Raw genomic sequence first — 22,740 nt, 5'->3', positions numbered from 1 at the left:
TCACTGAGATGGGAAGTTGAAGACTTTAGAGCACATGCAGTTGAAAGGCCGGGTACACGAATGGAGGTGTCTGTATACAACTGGAAATGCAGGTCTGGACTTACAGGGCAGAACTGGGTAGATGTCTACACACAGAGCCAACAATGGGATTAAAGCTGGGGGAGAGACTGACATCATGTCATGCCTGAGCCCCATGGTGAAGCCTTAGCATAACTTACTACTGACACTTGGGCATCCCGACATCAGGAGACAGAAAGAAGAGATCCTGCAAAGGAGCCTGAGAAATGTGGGGGTGGGGTTGAGGGATAAACATTTCCTTAAGGATATCTCTAGCCAAACAGAGCTCAAGCCAAATGCGGCTGGAGAGTGAACCACTGGGTTCAACAGTCTGGAGGTGTTCCTTGGTGTTAGGGAGGATGGAAGCCCAACTCTGAGTAGACATGAGTTCAAGACCTGGGAACTTGGAGATGCTACCAGTCCTTTGGGGGAGGCTTGCTGTTGGGGGCACAGAGGAGAGGTGACTGTGGAGGAAATGAGACAGGGCATCTTTTCTTGTTAGTACCGTTTATCCCCAGAAGGCTGAGTGTTTCGGCACAGGGGCCTGGTAGGTCTGATATCATGGTGATGCTCTCTAGATTGTTTTCAGTGAAATGGGATAGTATCATGAGGAGAGGTGGAGGGAGCTAGAAAATACTGTAAATTTGAGAAGCAGTGATATGATGGGACGTAAACCATTTGGAGTGTGTGTTGTTTAGGATCAAAGGTGATTTTAGGGTCTGAGATGAGTGTAACGTCACAAGTTCCAAGTGTTCTTACAGATGTTCTGTTGAGAGGAGCCAACACCTGGGTGGTGGAGACTACTAATCAGGAAGGATATATCGTCAAGGGAATTCTGCTTTGTTCAGGAACTATCTGGAGGTCCCTTGGTAAATGACCATTACAAAACCTTTAGAGCTAGCACACTTGACTGGTGTCTCTGTCAGGTGAGTGATAGTGACGGGTCCCTGCACCTGCCCCGCATCCAGTTTCTTTTCCTGGAGTCTGACAAATATAATACTTCGTGTTTCCTTACAGAGGTACCTTACTGATCTATTTTTAAGAGCTGAATTTGTATTTTAATTATTATTTTACATTCTCTAGTTCAACAAATCCTTTAAAACTGACTAACGTCAGTTGTCCTCAGCTTCTGAAAAAGAGCAAGAATGAGCATCTGTTTGGTACTGCCTTGGTGATGTTCACAGCCATCTGCCAGGAGTCAAATCTGTTAGATTTTCCTGGAGAAATGCGTGTATTTAACAAGGTTCTTTCTCCTTTGTCTTCACAGCTGACCTTGCATCCTTAATGGACAAAGCATACGAAAGGAAGTTGCCTGTTAGTTCTTTATCGATATCACGGGTAAGACCATTTGAAAAGAAAGTTGCCTATTAGTTCTTTAGCAGTATCACAGGTGAGAACATTTCAAACCTATTTTCAAAGAAGGAAACAAGCAAACAAGACTGTACAGACCAGGCTGTGTTGTGGAAACAGTAGTCACCATGGGAACTATCTTTCCATGGTATGGCATGTTTTTATAATTACCAATAGGTATTTTATGATGTACTGACTCAAGTTAGCAATCACTGATTGGTTTTTCGTCCGGTTACGTTGTTCTGTGTGTTGCAGGTAATATGTGCTGTAGTGTAAGGATAGTAAACACACTTTGAGTAGCTGTTTTTTTGTCTGATTACGTTGTTCTGTGTGTTGGAAGTTAATATAACTTCTAGTGTAAGGACAGTAAACACACTTTGAGTAGCTGTTTTTTTGTCTGATTACGTTGTTCTGTGTGTTGGAAGTTAATATATCCTCTAGTGTAAGGACAGTAAACACACTTTGAGTAGCTGTTTTTTTGTCTGATTACGTTGTTCTGTGTGTTGGAAGTTAATATATCCTCTAGTGTAAGGATAGTAAACACACTTTGAGTAGCTGTTTTTTCTTCTGATTACATTGTTCTGTGTGTTGCAGGTTATATATGCTGTAGTGTAAGGACAGTAAACACGCTTTGAGTAGCTGACCAACATCTACGAAAGAGTGGATACTGGTATCAAACCACTGCTGCTAGACAGTGGGGGACAAATATCAGGCCAGCATTCGGGAGTAGTGGTTGGTAGGAGCCACTCCGGAGCACTGCCATGCTCTTCTGATTTCTTGCCATACATCACGTGTGTGTGTGTTTGCACAGGAGCATGGTGTCTGTGAGGCCCGGATGATGAGGTCCCGCTCCAGATTCCCACAGCTTGTAAGCAGAAAGGCTGGGGCATCCAAGTCCACTTCTGTTGCCTCCATCACACTTTCTTTCCAGCCCTGATCCTTTCTCTGTGCCTTTTGCCCCTTTAATAGGGAAACAGTTCTGCTGTCATCACGTAGATTCGAGGGACTCATCTCTGGCAGAGTGGTGAAGAATTGTGAGACCGTTGTTTCAGGGTAGTCACCCCTCTGTGGGCTGTAATACCTGATTTTTGTGTAGACAGCACTTGGAACTTCAGAGAGCTTTTGTGTGCATGTTCCAACCTGAGACTCCTACTCCTCAGGGCGGAAGCCTGTAGCTGTTTATACAGATGGAGCAAGTAAGTCCCAGAGGGGCTGTGCCATCTGTTTGTGCCACAGGAGCTATCAGGAGAGCTGGTACTCAAGCTCGGGGCCTGTGTTTGCACCACATGGTAGCTGCCCTTTAATGGATTTCTAAATCAAACCCACAAGTCCTGGTTATTTTTAGAAAGTCTCCCTTCTTCATCCCTTCTCTCTTCACGAGGTTCTAGTTACGCTCACAGCACGCCTGAGCTCTTACTAGATCTTCCTGCTTCTGATTGCCCTCTTGAGGGTGGAATCCATCCACGGGTAATGTTTTCTGCTCGTTTAGATCCTGGGTAAGGAACATACAGATTTTTTCAGGTGCTGGAGGTTGAACCTAGGGCTTCATGAATGTGAGTCACCTGCTTTCCACCAATGAGCTGCAGCCTCAGGCCCAGTGCTTAGTAGATTTTATAGCTTGAAGGGAGCCTTCAATCCTAAAACGGTTGTTCCATATCAACACTAAAATCAGAGGGAAAGTGGTCACACACTAAATTCTCTACATTTAGATCTTCATGTTCTGAACAATGTTGTTCCAGCCTTAAGAGTCCGCACCATTTCAACCATGTATTTCGTGGATTTGGAGAGTGGGATGTAGAGGAAAGACGAGATAAAGGTGACAATAGCTGTAAACACTGCTGTGAAAGGCTTCATCTTATGTGAGCAAGGTTTGGGTTTGGCTTTTACTTGATGCTTTATTGTTGTTTGTTTTGTTTTGGACCAAGTTGTTCTACACATAGAAGAAAAGCTATGGTGTATGATTTGTTTTCACCAGTGTGAAGGGTTTCCAAGACAGAGCTGTACCACAGGAACATCATTCCAATAACAAGAGTCCATGTCAGAGCAGTGTCTGAACTAGACCAAACATATGGCACAATTGTATTTAACCAAGATTTGTTGTTTGTTTTTCTTTAGTTTGTGGACAACATTTCATCTCGAGAAGATATAGATTCTGCAGAATACTATCTTTACAAGTAAGCTCCCTGCTCACCTCTGGTTCACACCATTCTAACACTGGGTGTTTGTTTTTTCTTCTTTTGTAATATTGAGAAGTATGTGTGTGTGTGTGTGTGTGTGTGTGTGAGAGAGAGAGAGAGAGAGAGAGAGAGAGAGAGAGAGAGAGAGAGAGAGAGAGAGAGAAGGCAGCTGCATGTGGTCCAGAGAGAGAGAGAGAGAGAGAGAGAGAGAGAGAGAAGGCAGCTGCATGTGGTCCAGAGCATGAACAGAAGACTCACACAGTGGCTGGTTTCCAGTTCCATGCAGACCGTGTCTGAGACTCTTGTCTGCTTCAAACCCGCGCTGCTGTGACCTGACATCTCACCATTTGCTTTCATCAGAACTAATGCTCTTCTTTAATTCTGTTCTTTTCATTATCAAGAAAATTAGCTGTTTTCTTAGCTTATTTTTTTTTTTTTAAGATTTATTTATTTTATGTATACAGTGTTCTGTGTGCATGTACACCCGCAGACCACAAGAGGGCACTAGATCTCATTACAGATGGTTGGGAGCCATCTGGGTGCTGGGAATTGAACTCAGGACCTCTGGAAGAACAAGCAGTGCTCTTAACCTCTGAGCCATCTCTCCAGCCCCAGCTTACTTGTTTTTTAAAGAAATGTTTTTGTGGCATCATGGATGCTTTGATGTGTGTAAGAGTCTTGGTAAACTATACAAGCATAGTGGAAATGATGCTTGCTCACTGTCTAAATGATTTCTGCTTCCCAGCCTCAGAGAATATACAAAACATACTAAGGCCTCAGAAATAGTTTTGTAAAAAGTAAAAGTTAGAAATAGGACTTCTTGGAGTTTCTCTTGAGTAACTGAAATTAGAGATTAAACTTGGACACCAGAGACCTGATGCTCTGAGGTACTTCCATTAGGTAGGCCTTCTGTGGTTGCTGTGGCTAATATCTTTACAGAGTGACTTTTAACCTCTTGGAATGACCTTAAAATCACATACCTAACATGGAGAAATGTCAAGCAGCTTCTTAATCTTAAATAGCCCGCGGCTTCCCGTTGCCCTGCCCGCAGGCAGCATTTCTTACTCCCTGACGAGTTCCATCACTGAGAGCAGTGGTTCTCAACCTGTGGGTCATGGCCTTTTTGGGGTGAAGTGACCCTTTCACAGGGGTGGCCTAAGACCATCAGAAAACACATATTTACATTATGATTCATAAGAGTAGCAAATTTATATTTATAAAGTAAAAGTATATATTTATGAGGTAAACTTGTATTTATGAAGCAAAATTATATTTATGAAGTAGCAATGAAAATAATTGCATTTATGAAGTAGCAATGAGAATAACACTGTTGGGGTCACCACACCGTGGGGAACTGTGATAAAGGTCGCCGCGTTAGGAAGGTTGAGAGCAGTGGCTTAGAGTACAGCTCACTGCTGCCCAGGGCATAGGCTCACCTCCTTCCCTGACACAGCCTGTAGCCACCTCTCTTAACTGGCCAGTGGAGGGCGGAAGGACCTTCTGCTGCAGAATCTGGGCACAAGCAGCAGCAGGCCCCAGGACTGTGGCACCCCACCTTCCCATCCTCTCATCCCCGAGAACATTTGAAATCTCCAGCCACCGCAGACACGAAAGCTTGGGAGCGCCAGCATTGCGGGTAGCAGGGATCTTTATAGCAAGGCTACCTTTGAGGCCGCAGGAGGGACAACAGACATCCGGACATTGGTGTGGGCTGTGCACTAATCTGGGAGCCAGCCGCACACACTGGATCCTCTGCTTGTGGTAGAAAGGGGAGCGTGGAGGGAAAGGAGTGGGCGCTGTAGTCACCACAGCAAACTGGGGGTGTGTAAGACAGTCTGTACATTGAGAAAAACCCGAGAACAGTGATTCAGACAGTGGGATGGGTAAAACAAGTGAGAGTCAACACTTGGAAAACGCGTGCTAAGAATATCGACAGTGGTTGGTGTTACGGAGCCGCTTGAGCTGACGTAAGGATCGGAAGGTGAAGGCCGACACAGTGGGAAGGCCTGGGGCCGAGGCCTCGTGCAGGGCTGAGGTTTGCCTGGGAGGCTGGGGAAACAGGCCAGACAGTGCCGCACATGCTCCTCCCGGGCTCTAATACACTCGTTCAGGAGTGGTCTTCAGGCCCTCTGAGGAGCCCTGGGCGGGGGAAATGAGGACCAGAGGGAGGGAGAGGTCCAATGTGCTGCCACAGACCCTTTGCTTCTGCCCGAGAAGCCATGCCTCCCACCGCTTCCTATATGGGGTCTGCAGAGACCGTTTTATAGAGAGCTGCAAAGGGTAAGCAGAAAACTCCCATTTCAGCGTCTCAGTAATGCTAGCGTTTTCTGCCATCGTGAGTGTGGATGACAGATGCCTGCACTGTCTGCAGCATTTGTCTTCCTCACCAATTAAAGTCACTGATTTTTTTTTTTTAACCGTATCACATTTGTAGCAGATTTCTAAAAACTGCTCATCGCAGCTCAGAAGCCGGTAATTAGACCTGCTCCTGGCTCTGGGGTTCCAGGCATTAATGATGCAGGGCATATGTTGCCTTATTTCCCCTTCTTAGTATCTTGATAATTGTATTTCGGTGTAATTGGTTTCATCTGTGAAAAGCCAGTTTGGAGAAAGGGTCCACAGGCCAGAGGGCTCACAGTGCAAAATACGAAGAGTTAAGGGCTCCCTCTGAGGCCTTGTGAGCAATAGGTTCTCAGGTTTTGCCTGGTCTTGGTGCTGCTTCCTTCTGCAGGCCTTTTGAAGTCTTCTCTGTTCTCTCTTCATACAAATATTTTCTCTTCTTCTTCTAGCTTGCCCTGTGAAGGAAGACAGACGCATGACTGTCTCCAAATGAAGGGTTAGGTCCATCAGTCCCTTAGAGTCCCCGTCAGGATGAGGTGGGTGAGAAGATCTCGAAGGCCCCACGTGGCTGTCTGGAGAGCAGGGTGGGGTGGGGTGAGGGGGACCATTTCTGTTTTATTCTGGCATCATCGGTGCCCGGTGTGTAGTGAGGCAGAAAGCGGCAGCGAGTGAAGATGATTGATGCAGGAGCAGCCGGCCAGCGGCAGCCGCCACCGAGGCTGTTTGGCCGCCAGTGTCTGGGGAGGGCGCTTCCTCCTTCCACTTAGGAACTTTCCTATCCTCTGCTAATTTGTAAAGTAACTAGGCTCCAGACATCCTTTTCTTCCGGGCAGGGGGGTTTGTTTTTTACTTACTGTTTGGCTGTCGTTTGAGAGGGAAAGGCTTCCCGCCTCTGCTATCACCTCCAGCGTTCGTAGCCGGTAACTCTGTAGCTCTGTTTAGTGACTTGGAGGCTAAGAGAGATTGCCTGAGTGATGAGCATGCGTGAGGGCCAGGGGCTGCCTGTCCTGAGCCAGGAAGCCACAAGCTCCACATGGAGGCCGCAGGGCAGCTCTGAGAAGGCAGCATGGGGTTGCCCAGAGCAGGACTACAGGAAAGCCCCAGGCAGGGCTGTGATGGCTCCCAAGGAAACCATGGCCGAAGGGTTCAAGAGAGAGCATGATCCAGAGCGCAGTGTGGCGGGGAAATTGGGATTACAAGTAAAAGGAAATCCCTGGAGTGTCCCGTAGTCTGTGGACTGTCCTCGTTTGTTGTGAGACTGCCAGCTCTCTGTCCCTTTTGCTGCGCTGCCTGCCTGGGGTCAGGGTTACTGTATGGTGACCATTCATAAGTTTCACACAGTGAGTGAACACCTTTTCCATTTTGGAGACCACCTTTCCTGGGCCTGCTAGTCAGGTTCTGAGCTGGACTCCCCCATCCATGTATACTGTCCACACTTAGATGGTGAACCTGGAGGCTGTGGCTCCATATTTAGGAGACAAAACTACATGTCATAGGGAAAAAATGTGCTATCGATAGAAGCCATCGTCCGTGGTTAGAGCAAGCTGTAACAGCCCCCGTGTTAGCATTTGATGACTATAATGGCATGCAACTCCAGCTGTAACACTTCCGCCCTCCCTTTTGGTGTCCTCTTTATTGAGATGTTTGCAAACTGCAGCTTTAAAGGCGTGTTTAGGCTTCTGTATCATTTGGGGGACTGTGGTGATTTACAAAAGCATGGCGTTAAACTTGCTCCCCTTACCCTCAAAGCGTCGGTCATCAGAACTGGTTATTGAATCCTCAGTGGAATGGTCATTCCTGAAGAGAGACAGGCCTCTCCAGTTATATGACATATTCTCTGTTGAGAAGTTTACAGTTCTGAAGTGGCCTGTAGTTTCTAGAAAAAGCGTGGTGAATGTCAAATCCATTGTCACACAGTAGAAGAGGCTTCAGGGAAGGAGCTTTCCTTCAGAATCAGACTCCTGTGTGTCATGGAGAGCAACCTGCCACCCAGTGATGAGAGGAAGGCAAAGCTGGGAGGCTGGCCAGGGTGGGGCAGCACGTCCATCCGCTGTGGCGTGGCATCAAGCGTCCTTCAGCAGTTGCTCAGCTGACCTGGCGGATGACAGACAACAGGTCAGGAACAGCTGGGATGAGGCAGATGGCAGCCTGCATGTCTCCAGGTCCTGGGCTGGCAGCCTGTCAAACGACCAAAATAGCTTCATTTTTCAGTGAGCAAAAATGCGGTGATGGCTCCTTGGAAGGCGGTGTTGTGCCTGTGGGGAGAGGGGGAGGTAAGGGTGCATTAGGAGTGAGCTGCACGTGAATTTACCCAGTAGTAGTTTTCCTCTGAGGTCTTAGAGAGTGGATTCTATAGCTATCTCAAGTTTTTCTCTTAACATATTGCTTAGTCTCTGTGAAACTCTAACTTGATTTTTAAGTCTAAAAGTCATGGGGCAGCAAGCAATTCTTGGAACGTTTTTAGGGACAGTTCCCTACTTTAACACTGATGCATGCTGTAGTTTTTATTTGCTAATCCTTACCCCAAGCCTAAGAGATAGTTAATTATTTTTAATGCTCTGTATTGGGCAGTAGCAAATTGGCAAATAAGGTTCATGCCTGACCAGAGAGTCATGGAGTTGGTGAGGGGAATGAGAGCCTTCGGCCCCTGCTCCTTCAGAGTCTGTACTTCCCCTCTGGTCTTTCAGCCTGGAGCTAGTTGACAAGGATGTGGTGTCCAGTCCATTTGCCTTGCTTACACTTCTCGTGTGGCTTCGTGTTCCCAGAGTGGTCTGAGATGACTGCTGTCTTCCTTCAGGGGGAGGTGATTCCCCATGGGTAGTCTCGTCTTCTAGCGACTGTAGCAGCCCAGGCTGCTAAGATTCCTCCCCAGCCATCTTTGCATCCTTTTGTTTCTCTGGGGTGAGTCTGTAGTTGAGTGAATGGACGTATAGGGGATGGATGTTTAACTTGTAAAGAACTTGACTGTTGTTTTACAAGCGACTTAGCCCATGCTCTGTATGGAATCTCCTCTCCACTTTAGCTGGCAGATTAAGCTAGATCAATGTGTATTTATTTAGGTTTAAATTTGTGATTGCCTCATGATTCCTCCTTTGGCAAATAGTTCACATTCCGCCCCCTGTTCTGGGGGTTGTTTTCTTTTTACTGAATTTGAAAATTCTCCTCAGTCTTGTGTTTTCATTCACTTAACATATTTTTCAAAGTATGCTTTCAACTTTGATGAAAATCCAATTCTTCATGTTTTGTTTTGTTTTTTAATGTTTTTGGTGTCATCTAAGAAATCTTTGCCCAACTCAACACCATAGATATTTTTCTGATATTTTGCTTTAGAATTTTGTAATTTTAGATTCTAGAGTCAGATCTATAATTAATTATGAGGGATTTTTTTGTTTGTTTGCATAGGATAGAAAATAAGGCTCAAAGGTAATTTATATAAAAACACCTAATTTTATCGAGGCCTTTTACTATAAACAATGCTCTTTTCACATTGCCTGGAACTTCTTGGTAATAATTTCTTCATATGACTTTTGGTTGATCTCTGCTTTGCTTTATTTGGTGATACAAATATATTGTCTTGGTAGCTCTAGTTTTTAGTGTCTTTTCATGAGATAACATGGATCTTCTAACCTGGCTCAGCTTTATCAAAATTCTTTTGGATAATCAGGTCTTTTCCATTCTATATTTATCTACATGTATACACACATTTACATCTCCATGTGTTTTTTTTTTTAAGATTTATTTTTATTTTGTGTATGAATGTTTTGCCTGCATACACACACACTCACACACACACACACACACACACACACACACACACACACACACACAGTGTGCATGCCTGGTGCCCCCAGAGGCCACAAGAGAGCATCAGATTACCTGAAACTGGAGTTAGTGATGGGTGTGAGCTACCATGTGAGTGCTGGGAACCAAACCTGCAAGAGTGACCAGTGCTCTTAACTGCAGATCCATCTCTCCAGCCCACACATGCATTCTTTTTTCTTGTTTGTTTGTTTGTTTTTGTTTGTTGAGATAAAGTCTTAATATGCAGCCCTGACTGGCCTAGAGCTTGCTATGTAGACCAGGCTGGCATCAAACTTAAAAAGATCCACCTACCTCTCCTCCTGAGTGCTGGAATTAAAAGTGTGTGCCATCATGCCTGGTGTGCACCCATAATGTAGAGAAACTAGGAATAAACACTTCAGAAGATATGTATTGAATGTCTAGTGTATATTTAGAAGAAAAGGAAAAGGGGTGAGTACAGAGAACAAGAAAAGAAAGATTAATTTTGTGAATCAGCTGTTCTTTTTCACTGAAACAAACAAACTGCTCGGACAGGGTTTGAGATGAAAATCCAGGGTGACAAATACCAATACTGTGCCCGTAAGATGAGTCAGCGCTGTGTATAAGGGAAGTTCTAAAGCCAACAGGAGAGAGAGAGCACCTTCTCAGTTCACTAAAACTGCGGGGTAGTCAAAGGAAGGATGTGCTATAATCACTGCAAGTCAAACAGACTGAATTGTTGAGGATGAGTATATATGTGAAACAGTTCAAAGTCCAGACGAATCCCAGATCTAACAGGTAAATTCACTGTATTTATGTAACAAAGTTTATGGTTTAACTGCAGAAGAACTGACTTTGGGGCCCTGCCATCAGAGAGAGAGAGGGGCTGTGGGAGAACTGAGAAATAAGGCTGAGGGGAGAAAATGATTGCAGAAGAGAGAGAGAGAGCTGATCTGTCTTGATTGTGTATTGATATTAAATCAGTAAGTTGGTATGCCATCCATGTTGGACATAGTAGGACATGTCTATCATCTCAACAGGAAGCTAAGACAAGAGGATCTTGAGTTCAAGGCTAGCCTAGGCTATATGGTGAGAGCCTGTCTCAAAAACAAACACAAATTGCAGAGTATCTGCAAAGAGAACTTTGGCAACATAAAGATTATAAATGCATATATCCTTTAATCCAATTGTAGTTTCAGATATTGAACCTGATATAGCCCCATACATATGAAATAATATCCCTTGTAAGAAGTAAAACCTTGCCTGTTAGCAGAAGCATGCATGAAATAATTATTCTGTAACCATGTAGTAAATGTTATGCAGTGATTGAAAAAAATGAGGCTTAATGTATATTTGTATTTCCTGAGGAGTAAGTTACAGAAATAGTAGATGAGAAGTTGTGGTTTGTGTGGCATGTGCTATGGTACGTGTGCATGTATGTAATATGGGCATGTGCATAGCAATGCTTTCTTTCAGAAAATACTCCAGGGTAACTTTTCATTGAATTCTCTCTTGGACCTTTTGATTTTATGTTGTGAGTATGTGTTACTTTGTCAAGAAGGGTTCTTTTTTAATGATCCATGGGATAATTAATCATCATTAGACTCTTGAGAAATGTCTATCATAATGAAGGTATTCCACAAAGAGTAGTAACAATTTTTTTTATGTAATGGATAAATGTAGGAGGGAAATTAATTTTCCCTGCTTGCAGTGATAAAAGACCTGACCTGTGGTAATCAGCAGTAGACATGAAGAGAAATGTATTATACACAGGAGGGAACAAATAAATCAACAAAGTTAATGAAAAGTTGACAGCAAAGAGGGTTGAAAATTAGGCCCTGGCTAGTGGGAAAATGACGAGTACATTGGTTGAAGTACTGAGTCGGAGGAAAATTAGAAGGTGGCGAGAAGCTGGACATTCCCCTTTTTATTGTACTCATACATCTTCCCAAGTTGGCCGTTTTCTGCCCACTGAACAACCATACTTAGGCTTTAGAGAAGAGCTGGCCGCAGACCTTTGGAGGAAGAACAGTTACCAAAACATACCATTAGGTTTTTCTGGCATTCTGGCACCAGCTGGGAAGTCGGATTCTGAGGCTTGTCAACTTTGGCATCTGAAATTGAAGTTGAAGTGACTTCTGTAAAGGCCGTGGGAGGTCAAGTTCTCACAGCTGGGATGGGGACCTGACTGGTCCCTAGGCTTACCAAGCAGGCCAGTGTGTCTCTTCAGAGGCAGTCTCAGTATAACCAGGACAGAGACATAACAAGTACTTCAAATACTTTGATCCCCTGACAGTCAGACCTCAAGAAAGCCTAACAGATAAAGAGATCAACAGTCAAAGTCCATTGTGTTGGGGCGGATGAGTGCTTAAAAACCCTGATAGCATCAGAAAGGTGAGGCCAGCTTAAGTTCCTGTTTGATCTGTAGTGTGGAGCCTGTTAAGCTGACTGTAGATACTAGCTAGCTACCCAGAGGATGCCTGGCCTTTTCTTGTTAAAATTGAAGCCTCAAGTTGTGGCGACACATATCTTTAATCACAATACTCAGGATACAGAGGCAGATGGATCTCTGAGTTTGAGGCCAACCTGGTCTACAGAGCAAGTTCCAGGACAGCCAGGGCTACATAGTGAGACCCTGTTCCCTTCCCCCAAAATACCAAACAAACCAAGCTGGAAGACTCAGACTTTGTGAGCATGAGGGTACAGTCTGCTAGGCTTCTCTGAAACTCTGCTCAGTTCTGTGTTATTATTAACATTTCTGTTAGTTCTTTCACAATTATCAAAAGAAAAAGCAGTCCACATAAGACGAGGTCACAGAAAGGATGAACTTTCTCATCTGCCGTGGGTCTTAGTTGTAAATAGCTGTGGTGTGCCCTGCTTACTTTAGACAGCTAAGTTTTGTGCCATATTTATCTTCATATTATCTATCTCTGAAAAGTCCATGAAGCACGTTTTTGATGACTTGAACATAAATGGGGAAGAAAAGGACTTAAGTAAATCTCTTCTGATAGCTAGCTGCCAAACCTTTTAAGGGTGACCCTTAAGAAACACATTAAGATTTTGCGTAAGAAGATCCTCTCTGAGGTCTGTTTCCTGCAGTGTAGTCCTGGGGTCAACAGCTATCTCTCCTAGCTGTTGTCATGATTGTAGCAGAGTCAGGGTCCCCGGAACATGGCTCGGGGACACAGAGATGTGGTTAAACTCCTCTCGATGATCGTGCGGCCCTCCTTTGGTAGTATTCGCCCGTGAGCTTGCGGATCGCTCTCAGGAGCTGGCAGCATTTAAAGGAGAGTGAAGTAGATAAACAGAGGCTTCGGGAGATCTGTGGGAGCAGAAGTTGCAATTGATTGCATCATGATCTTTGAGGCCAAAAGCAAATAAATCCTTAAGTATTTCCAGATGCTCTATGTCTAGGGAAGTGGACACTTAGGCGCTTGGATGTGAATTCTCTTCATTGATTGTGACTGCCGTCGTTTTCATGATAGATTTCCCCTTGTGTTTGTTTTAACCAGGCAGGGTTTTTTAATGGTCTGTTCCCTTTAATGTTGACGCTGGTTTGAAGACAGCATCCCCATCTCCTACCTGGGAATAGGTGAGCTTGGAACTTAAAACTCGGGCTTTGAACCCCAGACTAAGCAGCACTGTCTTCTGCTACCTGTCCATCCTCAGGAGTGGGTGCCCCCCAGAGGCAGGAGGGGGTCGTTAGTCTTCATGGCTGAAAGCTTTGGCACAGTCCATAGGGAAGACATGGCACGCATCTGTTAAAATGAGACTGGGGGTCTCATAGGTGCAGATCACTCCAGCTCCCCACTTGCCGAGTTAATGGCAGGTAATGAGAGGTATGGTGTCTGACACATGACTACATCCTCTCAGAGCACAGCCACAATGGCCTGCCATCCCCAGAATGCCCTGTGCTCTCTGTCTTTGCCTGTTTCCTGTCCCCCATTCTGCCTCATCCATACTTGCCCTGACTTTTAATGTAATTTCTGACCTTTCCTTAAAATTATGCTAAAGCTATTTATTGACTCATCAAACAAAATCTTTTTTTCTTTACTCGAGAAGCTGTTTTGAAGAGTAGGTTGGAGTCAGTCTGCAGGGCTTTGAGTGTGGCATATGCTAGCAGTGTGGTTTAGATACAGTCTCCACCCCGCTTTCTTCACTAGTAAAATGGATGTTAAAATAGTACTTCTGCCTCAGCATAGGTCGGAGGCGTGGAGAAACTGTTTAAAAGCTGCCACAAGGGTCTTGGAGCAGAGGAGGTGAATGCTTAGTTGGATTTAGCTTTAATATTGCCTGTGCGTTGTAATTCAGATTTTGATTTTTAAACCCATTATTCCCCAATGATCTTTACCAGTTTTCACTGAGGGGCATCACAGTCCAGGACTCATCGGGATTATGAAAAATACTAGTTCAACACCCAGAGGGAAAGGATGTCACATTTGGGAGAAGTGTTCTGACCCCTAAAGACAGCTAACTTGAAGCTGCTTTATATAGATAGCCAAGTTGCTGAGCTTACAGCAGCCATAGCAGACCGGAAGGGGGCAGCAGAGAGTCGTCTGCTTCCTGTTTGGGGGGAAAGAAGTATATGAAGTGATTCCCAGGCAGGAAAAGCCTGCCCAGGCCCAATCTTGGCCAGGCGTTAGGAGTAGGTAAAGCACAGGTAGATGGCAACAAGAGTTCTGGACCAGGGCGTTCAGAGGCTGATGGAGAGCCTGACAGGGCGTTCAGAGCCTGCATACCTGTTCTGATGGTCGGGCCGAGCAGCAGCTTGGCATGGCTGAAGCGGCTGGCTGTTGTCAGCACTGCCGTCCCGGATGGAGAAGTTGAGTGACCTATGTGTAGCCCATTGTTACCTGGGAGATTGGTCACTCTGACCTTGAAGGTTAGACCAAAACAGACAAATTGTTCCATATTTTAAAAATTATGAAGAAGGTAATTCTTTTAACTTGTAAAGGAAAAAAAAACCACTGCATTTTAATGTTTCCTAGCAAGCCTTTTTATTATATCTCTATTTATCTGTTTTAGGCTAATTGAAATATTCAGTTTTCATCTATAAAGTTAATGCAATTTTTGCACAGTTATTCAAGAACTAAGAAGATAATCCTAAAATCAAATGAAAGAGTAAAGGGCCGAGAATAACTATAACTTAGAAAGCTGATGGAGCAATCTGCCGGCTAGATAACAAGGCTAGTGAGATGCTGTGGTAGGTGAAAAATGATGCACTGGCACACAGACCAGCAGGAAGGAGTATTGAGAAACCAGAAATAGATCTACACACACATGGAAACTTGAGACACTTTATGTGTCAAAGGGAGAAACTAGCAGTGAGGTCATAAGTGCTCCTTGGATGGCAGGTTATGTGAAGAAATGCATAAAGCTAGAATAGCAGTCTAAATGAGAAAAACAAGCTATACTTTATCTGGAAATATAGGAGACTCTAGACATGTGACTGAAGGTGTGTTTTGAGCATGATGCAAGAAAAAAATGTAACTGGTTAAAGACTGGTAATGTCAATGTATGAAAATGTAAACACCCCATAAAAGAGACTATGAACACACACTAAAGATAAGCAAGATTTGCAGCCCATCTATGATTGTTGAGATAAGATGACCGAATAGAAGGTCTGTAGTGATACATTTGCAAAGAGCTTGTTGTTCTGATGTACTGTCAAAGATAGGCTTGTGCTTGGGGAAGATGGAATTGTATCTATATTAATGACACTATCTGTGATTTTACTTGTTTTACTCATAGCTGTTGGTTTTGATATTGGGATTATATAATGTTACAAAATATATCAGAAATATTCCCTCCTTTGTTTTCTCAAAGTTTGCATAAAATATATTATTCCTTCAGTATTTGGTAGATTCATGAGTGAATTGGTGGATTTTTTGTTTGTTTATTTGTTTTTCAAGACAGGGTTTCTCTGTGTAGCTTTGGAGCCTGTCCTGGAACTCACTCTGTACCCAGGCTGGACTTGAACTCACAGAGATCTGCCTATATCTGCCTCCTGAGTGCTGGGATTAAAGGTGTGCTCTGCCGCGGCCACCGCCGCCGCCGCCGCCGCCGCCACCACCACCACTACCACCCCTTGCCGCTCCCCCAGTGAATTGGTGGATTTTTATTTTAAGTATTTTAAATTACAAGCTAGCATTTTCTAATAGATAAATGGCTTATCGGTATCCTATTTTGTGTTGTTCAGTGGTAGTGAGATTGACTTGTTCTTAGTAAGGACCTATATTCCTATGAACTTTTTTTTTTTTTTACTTTTTCAGCGTTCTGCTGGGTTACTAGGGGTTTTGTTGTTGTTTTTCTAATTTATTGAGCCTCTTGTAATGCTCACAGAATAGCTTTGAATTAATATTTTCTCATTTCTTTATTTTTAAAATTGTTTTACTTTATAGCACTGTTTGCTATGTAAATGTGTAATTTAATTTTTAAACTTGTCTTTATGAGTTTTATGTAATACTGACATTTTTTTATCCCAATAAAATTTCCCCCAATTAATATATGCTTTTGCTTTTAACATGTAAGTATATGTGATTCATGTGGAATTACTTGGAGTTAATTGTTGTGGGGTAATCTTTTTGTACACTTGTCTTTGCCAAGGTACCTTCTGGTGGTTTAATAAAGAGCTGAATGGTCAATAGCTAGGCAGGAAGAGTTTAGGAAGGACATTTGGGAGAGAGAAGGACTCAGGGACAAGACACTGGGGAAGTTGGACCTACAGAATGAGAGAGAGGTAAAAAGCCACATGGTAGAGTATAGATTAATAGAAACTGGTTAATTTAAGTTGCAAGAGCTAGTTAAGAACAAGCCTAAGCTAAAGGCCAAGCTTTCATAATTAATAATATCTCAATATCATTATTGGTGTCCTGAGGTCCCACAAAGGAAAGTCCAAATGCAGTCAATTATATGAGATTTAGATTTATCCTTATACATAGCCCTCATATGCACAAAACATATGCTCCCCAGTCATTTTCATGCCATTTATTATCGAACAATCTATGATCTGTGGTGTGCTTTGATATAGGAAACACTCTACAGCTCTACCTATATCATTGCTCAGCTTCTGTTATGCCTCATTTAGAACCATGTTTAACAACCTCATTAATTCTTAGACATAGTTTCCAAATGCTTTATTTGACTAAATAGTCCCTCCATCCTCTACCCAATGGAAAGACTTAGACGACAGTTGAAATTCTCAGATTTGTGGCCATAAGCCTCAAATAGCCTTTAGGGCTTTTTGCAAATAACAATCATAATCAACATTGTAAAGATTACTTCTTATAGACAGGAAACCAGAGAGAAAGAGACATCCTTGTACCTCAGCATACAACTGCCAGTACCAGATTTAGTTCCTGTCCACACCTCTGGGCAATGCTCGGAATAAACTACTCTTTGATGTCGTCAGGAGAACGGACTGCCAAGGAAGCCAGGTGCACATCCCTCCTCTGCATTCTCTAGTGTTTACTTCCCCAGGTGGAGCAGAAGGGACTGCCACATGAACTCTGGCCTTGAGAGTGTCCACCTTGGGACAGAGTGTATTTGAAGCCAAGGGGCAGCACCTTGGGGCTGATTTAATGTACATGTTGATTGAGTGAATCTCTGAGGGTGCTCCAATGCCATGTCCTCCACCCACACCCTCCACCCCCCTTCTCTGGGCTTTCATTTCTGCCTAGTGCCTTTCTTTGTAGATAGTGATTATTTGGGCTCTGCTCTCAGATTCTTCCAGCCAAGTATTTTGTGCTGATTCTGAGGTCTCTGGATACTTACTTGGAATGCGACATTCGAGCACTTTATTTTTCAGGATCTTGATATCTTATTATGGTAAGATAGTACAGAGTCTCTTTCATTTGTTTTGGTATCTTCATCTTTGGCAGCAATAAATCTGACCCCCAACCCCTTGGACAGAGCATATTGTATTCCTGGAGAATTGCCAGCTAAGGTTTTCTTTTTCAGGATGATTATATCTTAGTGACTTTGTGTTCTCAGCACCTGGCTGTGCTGGGAACAATACTGATCTTTAATAAATATTTGTTGACTGAATGATGGAATGAGATTTATAAACCAGTGAATATTTAAAATTCTGATTGTATTCATGCTGTTTTCCTCTGTTCGTACATCGTTTGAACTCATTTAATGAGCAAATAAGGATAATTTGGGGGGCACAATTTCAAATAAATTGCATAGTGAAGCATAGAATATCAATCTAGGGCGATGGTGTGGTTAGCAGGAAGCCCTGGGCTGGAACCAGAAGATCTGTGCGGTTTCACGGACACAATCACAGGCTGATTCTCGTCAGCTGCCTCAGGCTTGCTGAGCTCAGCTGCTTCATCTTTAAAGTAAACAGAGAAAACTCTAGGAACCGCTTCCCCCTGGCCCCGGTGTGTGGACGTGCCTGGCACAGACACAGAGGAACTGTGGTCTCGGGGAGGGGGGCGAGCTGTCTTCAGGGTTCTGAGCTCTACTTTGGGGGCCATGGAGACTCCTAAGCCATAAAACCCAGCGTATTTGCTAAGGTGAGAGAAACTCATGAACTCGGTGGTGGCACATTTCTGGCTCCACATGATGTCCCCTCCCCAGCTCAGCACTGTTTTCCTTGTCGTCTCTGGCTGTAGTTATGAACTCAGCCCACCGCAGATTCACAGAGGGGGGGTGGGATACAGGACTATTTGGGGATCTTCTTATATACTCAGTACAAGTCCCAGGAGTGTTGCTCTCTGGTTCCTTTGCCCAACTGGGTACAGGCAACCATACGGATGCCATATCTTGAGAACCTTAGGGAACTTCTATGGTCCCTCTTTCTTCCTCACTGGGTTTAAATTGTTCAGACAGGGAACATGTGGGTCTTTGGAGGAGGACAGAGGCCTTGGCATATCTGCCTGTGTATCTGGCTCACGGGGGTGGGGGTGTTGAGGGGGGATGTTGTTTTCTCTGTTTTCTGTCTGCCCGTGGTGGGATATCATCTTAGGCTAAGCACCCAACCATTTTCTGATTTTGTTTCGACTCTCTGCATTTGTTTTACTTATAGCACCTTCAAAGACAAGAATAAAAAGTAAAATCATTAACCGATGTGTCAGGGCAGGTGTGGTAGTGTACAGCTTTATCTCAGTATTCAGAAGACAGGGATCTCGGAGTTCAAGGGCAGTCTGGTGTGCTGAGAGCACTGTATATATCGGTGCTGCATCCTAAGATCCTGTCTCAATAAATAAGTAGACCTAGTTGAAGTCACAGTCCTGATTTTCCTGACAGAGACACCGTGTCACTTAGGCCACAGTTATTACAAGTTGTGCTCGTGGATTCCCAGTTACAGAACAGGCAGACGAACATCATTACCCAGTCACTTTATAACTCAGTGAGACGTCTGTCCAAGAACACTTGGCTTGTTGAGATAACGAAGCAGTGGTCGCACATGCTCTGTGTTCAGACATCAGTAGGCCCACTGCTGTTCACTGGAAGTTACAAGAGCAGTGAAACGATTATCCAACCACAGATCCTCCAGGGTGTCTCTTTCTTGGTGTCACCTCTTGCAGGAGGAGCATAAACTGTTTAATATGGTTCCAACCAACTTCTCCAGCCAGGTATTTCCAATCCCTAAAACAATCCCTACACCTAGGGAATCATCTCTCCTGGCTCCTCTGTTATTACTCAACAAGTATTAAAAGGGAATTCATTCCTTTTAAAAGTCTGCTAAATTTTAAGTGAACACCCTACCCTACCATGATGCCATTCCACATCACTCCAGCCAGCGGTGGCCTTCTGGCTGCACAGTTGCCCTTTTTATTACTTCTCCCGGGTATATTGATCACACAGACCTGGCTTGGTGACATTGTCAAGCCCAAGGATAGCAGTGTTTTGAGAAAACTTTGTTGACTCAGACTTTGCACAGGGTCTTCTGTCTTCAAATACCGCAGGTAGTAAGCGGCCAGTGACTGTAGGTGAGTACGCACCACTCGGCTTTCCGGAAGTCCGGCAGCCACTGTAAGCTTCCACCTAGACTAATTTCCCCCAGTTCTTCTCAGGGAAGTGCTCTCCTTTCATGTCTGCGCTCTCCTCAGGCTCGTAGCTCTACACATTTCTCTCACTTGCCTCCTGGAAGCCTACAGCCAACCTTATTTTTCCATTGTACATTACCTCCCTAAGGCTACCAGAACAAAGTACCACAGTCTGAGTGGCTTAAAAACTGAAGAAATTTATTTTCTTACTGTTTGGACCAAAAGTTTGAGCTCAGAGTGTCACGGGGCAGGACTCTCCCCCAAAGTCCCAGGATAATTGTTCCCTAGTGTCCCCATCTTCCTTGGCATTGCATGGCTTGTAGATGCCTCGTTCGGTCTCTGTCACCACCCAGCACTCTCCTGTGTGTGTGTCTAGTTTCTTCTAAGGACACATACCCCGCATCTCCAGTAACCTCTATCTATCTTGATTATCATATTTCTTAATAAAGTCATGTTCACAGGTACTGGAAATTAGGATTTCACTGTCTTTTCAGGGGGTGTAATTCAGCCTATAATTCTGATAAAATGTATGTAACATAAAACTCACCATTTTAAAAGCACATTCACGATTTTGTGCAATAACTACCTGTATTTGAAATATTTTCATCACCCCAAAGGGGCCATTGCAGCTAGTCCTAGTCACTTCTCTGTCATTTGGCAGAGACCAAGGGAAGCAATTGTTTTCCCACCCCCTCCTCTAGCCCTGGCAGGGTCTTCTTTCTGTTTCTGTGGATTTATTCCACTATTATCTAATGCTACATGTACATGTATATTGGTAAAACACTCCCTCTTTGTGTCTGCTTCTTCAGCATAATGTTTTCAAAGTGCATGTTCATTGTAGCATATATGCTTCTTTCTTTTTGCATCTTAAAAACGTTCCTCTGTTGTGCATCCTCCCCGTTGTCGGTCAGTCCATCCTCTGCTGAGCCCTGGAGTTGCTTCCGTCTTTGACATTGTGGCCAGTGCTGCTGTGGATGCATGTGTGCATGTATGTGCTTAATTGCCTGTTTTCAGTTGTGGCAGGTATGTACCTGGGGATAAGTTGCTGTGTTCTGTGACAGTTCTGTGCTTAACTGTTTTGATAACTGCCAGAGTTTTCCGTAGTAGCTGGCCCATTTTCCCACTGACGATATACCGTGTTCCAGGTTTTCTGTAGTCTCACCAACATTGCTCTGCCTGGTAGTATAGTGGCTGTCTTAGGTGGTATTCTTTTTTTTTAATCTCATTGTGGTTTCAAGTTGCATTTCTCAGTGTTATTAAGCATCCTTGAGGTCTTGGGGACATTTGTATATCTTTGAAGAAACAGCTTTAAAATGTTTTACATATATTATTTAGATTGTTTTTGTTGTTGATTTATAAAAATTATTTTGTATTCTGTATGCTAGACCTTTACTAAATACATAATTTGCAGATACTTTCAGCTTTATAGGTTTCCCCTCTTTATAATGATAATTATATTTATTAATATTCAAATGTTTTAAATTTGGATAAATTCTAATTCATCTGTTTTTATTTCATTATCATATGTAAAACTCCATTGCTAAACTACATGTTGAGAAGACTTACCCTGTCTTTTCATCTGAGGGCTTTATGGCTTTGAGTCTTGTGATTAGGTCACTGACGCATTTTGAATTTATGGTACTACTAGATAACCATGTGAATATTACTAGATGCCATGTCCCAAAACTGAGAAATGCCTGCCCTCAGTACTATGCTCTTTTAAAATTTACTTTGTAAAAGGAATCATACGAGACAATGGGGAGATGCTTCTTTCACTAGATGTTACAGAGGACTCTGTCTTTCATTGCATGAGAAGGATTAATCCATGTGGGGTTTACCACTCAGTGTCCTTGGGATTTCCAGAGCAGGAAGCCTTTTTGGTTGTTGTTCCTAAGACTCATGTCAGCAGCTGTACTTCAGTCTTAGACCCCTGCTCTGAGTACTGAGTACTCAGGACAGCAACCAGAGCCAGCAGTGGCCACGATACAACGTATTCTTTTGTCTTCAGGCCATAGTAGAAAGTAGAGTCGTGGGCAACTGAAGGACAGGAAAGAAGTGTCGGCTGATGATACCCAGTCACTTCTTCAGGGCGGTTCTTCTCCAGTGTCCACTCTCACATCTGTAACGTGGAGCTCTTTGTCTTCTCCCATTGCCCCCAGTCACAAGGAGCATCAGGTCACTATTGATGATAGCGCAGCTGTTCAGTGTAGCCCTTGACTGTCCCCCAGTGTCTAACAACAGTCCAGAAGTAGCCCTGTGCTGTTTATCTTGTGTCTTTAGCATTCAGTACCCAAAGTATAGTGGGTATTTATTGCTTGCTGAGCTGTTCTTGCTGAATTATGTAATGCCTTTTTAGGTTTGTTTGTTTATGGGGTATGTCGGAGATAGTGGAATGCCACAGATAATAGGCCTTATAAAAAGCCTCACTGGATCGAGGTTTTACCAGTAACAGCAGCTTTACTGAGTGTGACCACACGATCATATGTTCCTATCCAAGTCTCCGCAAGCCTCTCAGAGTACACTCTTTGATTTATAGATAAGAAAACCATATATCAGGGGGGAAAAGTAGCTTGCCTAAAATCATGCAACTGGAAATAGCTGGTGGGTTGAAGGCCCTATTTTAAGCATTATACCGCATTACTGTCCCAAATAGAGGTTGGGGCGTAATATCTTGGGTTTATGTGGTAGAACTCGCTGACTAGGCGGGGGTCAGGGGCAGAGGGGGTTTAACTTGAGCCTGTGCTGTCTCTGTTGACTTATGACAGACATCTTTGATCTGAAGACTTAGGTCAGCAGTTGTACTTTGGTCTCAGAACTCTGCTCTGTACTGTAGTGAGTACTCAGTACAGCACCCAGTACCGCATGGAGCAGTGGGCAGCTGACAGGGCAGGAGGGTAGTGGTGGATAATGACATCCAGTACTTGTTCGCCTTCATGGTATGGACATTGCTTATAGGGTATATCATATTACATCACCACTTAGGAAACTCATAACTGTTAGACTCCCAACCGTTGCTGCCCAGAAGTAGCTCAGTTTTTTAA

The 22,740-nt window shown here is 43.8% G+C and overlaps 1 protein-coding gene across 1 annotated transcript in view; it reads left to right on the top strand.

The window, feature by feature from the left end:
- Positions 1-22,740, top strand: part of Mrps27 (mitochondrial ribosomal protein S27) — an 82,023-nt gene that overhangs the window by 17,941 nt on the left and 41,342 nt on the right. Inside the window, exons 3-4 of the mRNA XM_028871712.1 lie at positions 1,325-1,395; positions 3,523-3,581. Of these exons, the coding sequence (XP_028727545.1) occupies positions 1,325-1,395; positions 3,523-3,581 (130 nt within the window). The remainder of the gene's footprint in view (positions 1-1,324; positions 1,396-3,522; positions 3,582-22,740) is intronic.

The sequence above is a fragment of the Peromyscus leucopus genome, chromosome 11 (assembly GCF_004664715.2).
Source record: "Peromyscus leucopus breed LL Stock chromosome 11, UCI_PerLeu_2.1, whole genome shotgun sequence".
NCBI classification, from domain to species: Eukaryota; Metazoa; Chordata; class Mammalia; order Rodentia; family Cricetidae; genus Peromyscus; species Peromyscus leucopus.
This window is presented reverse-complemented; position numbering and strand designations above follow the sequence as displayed.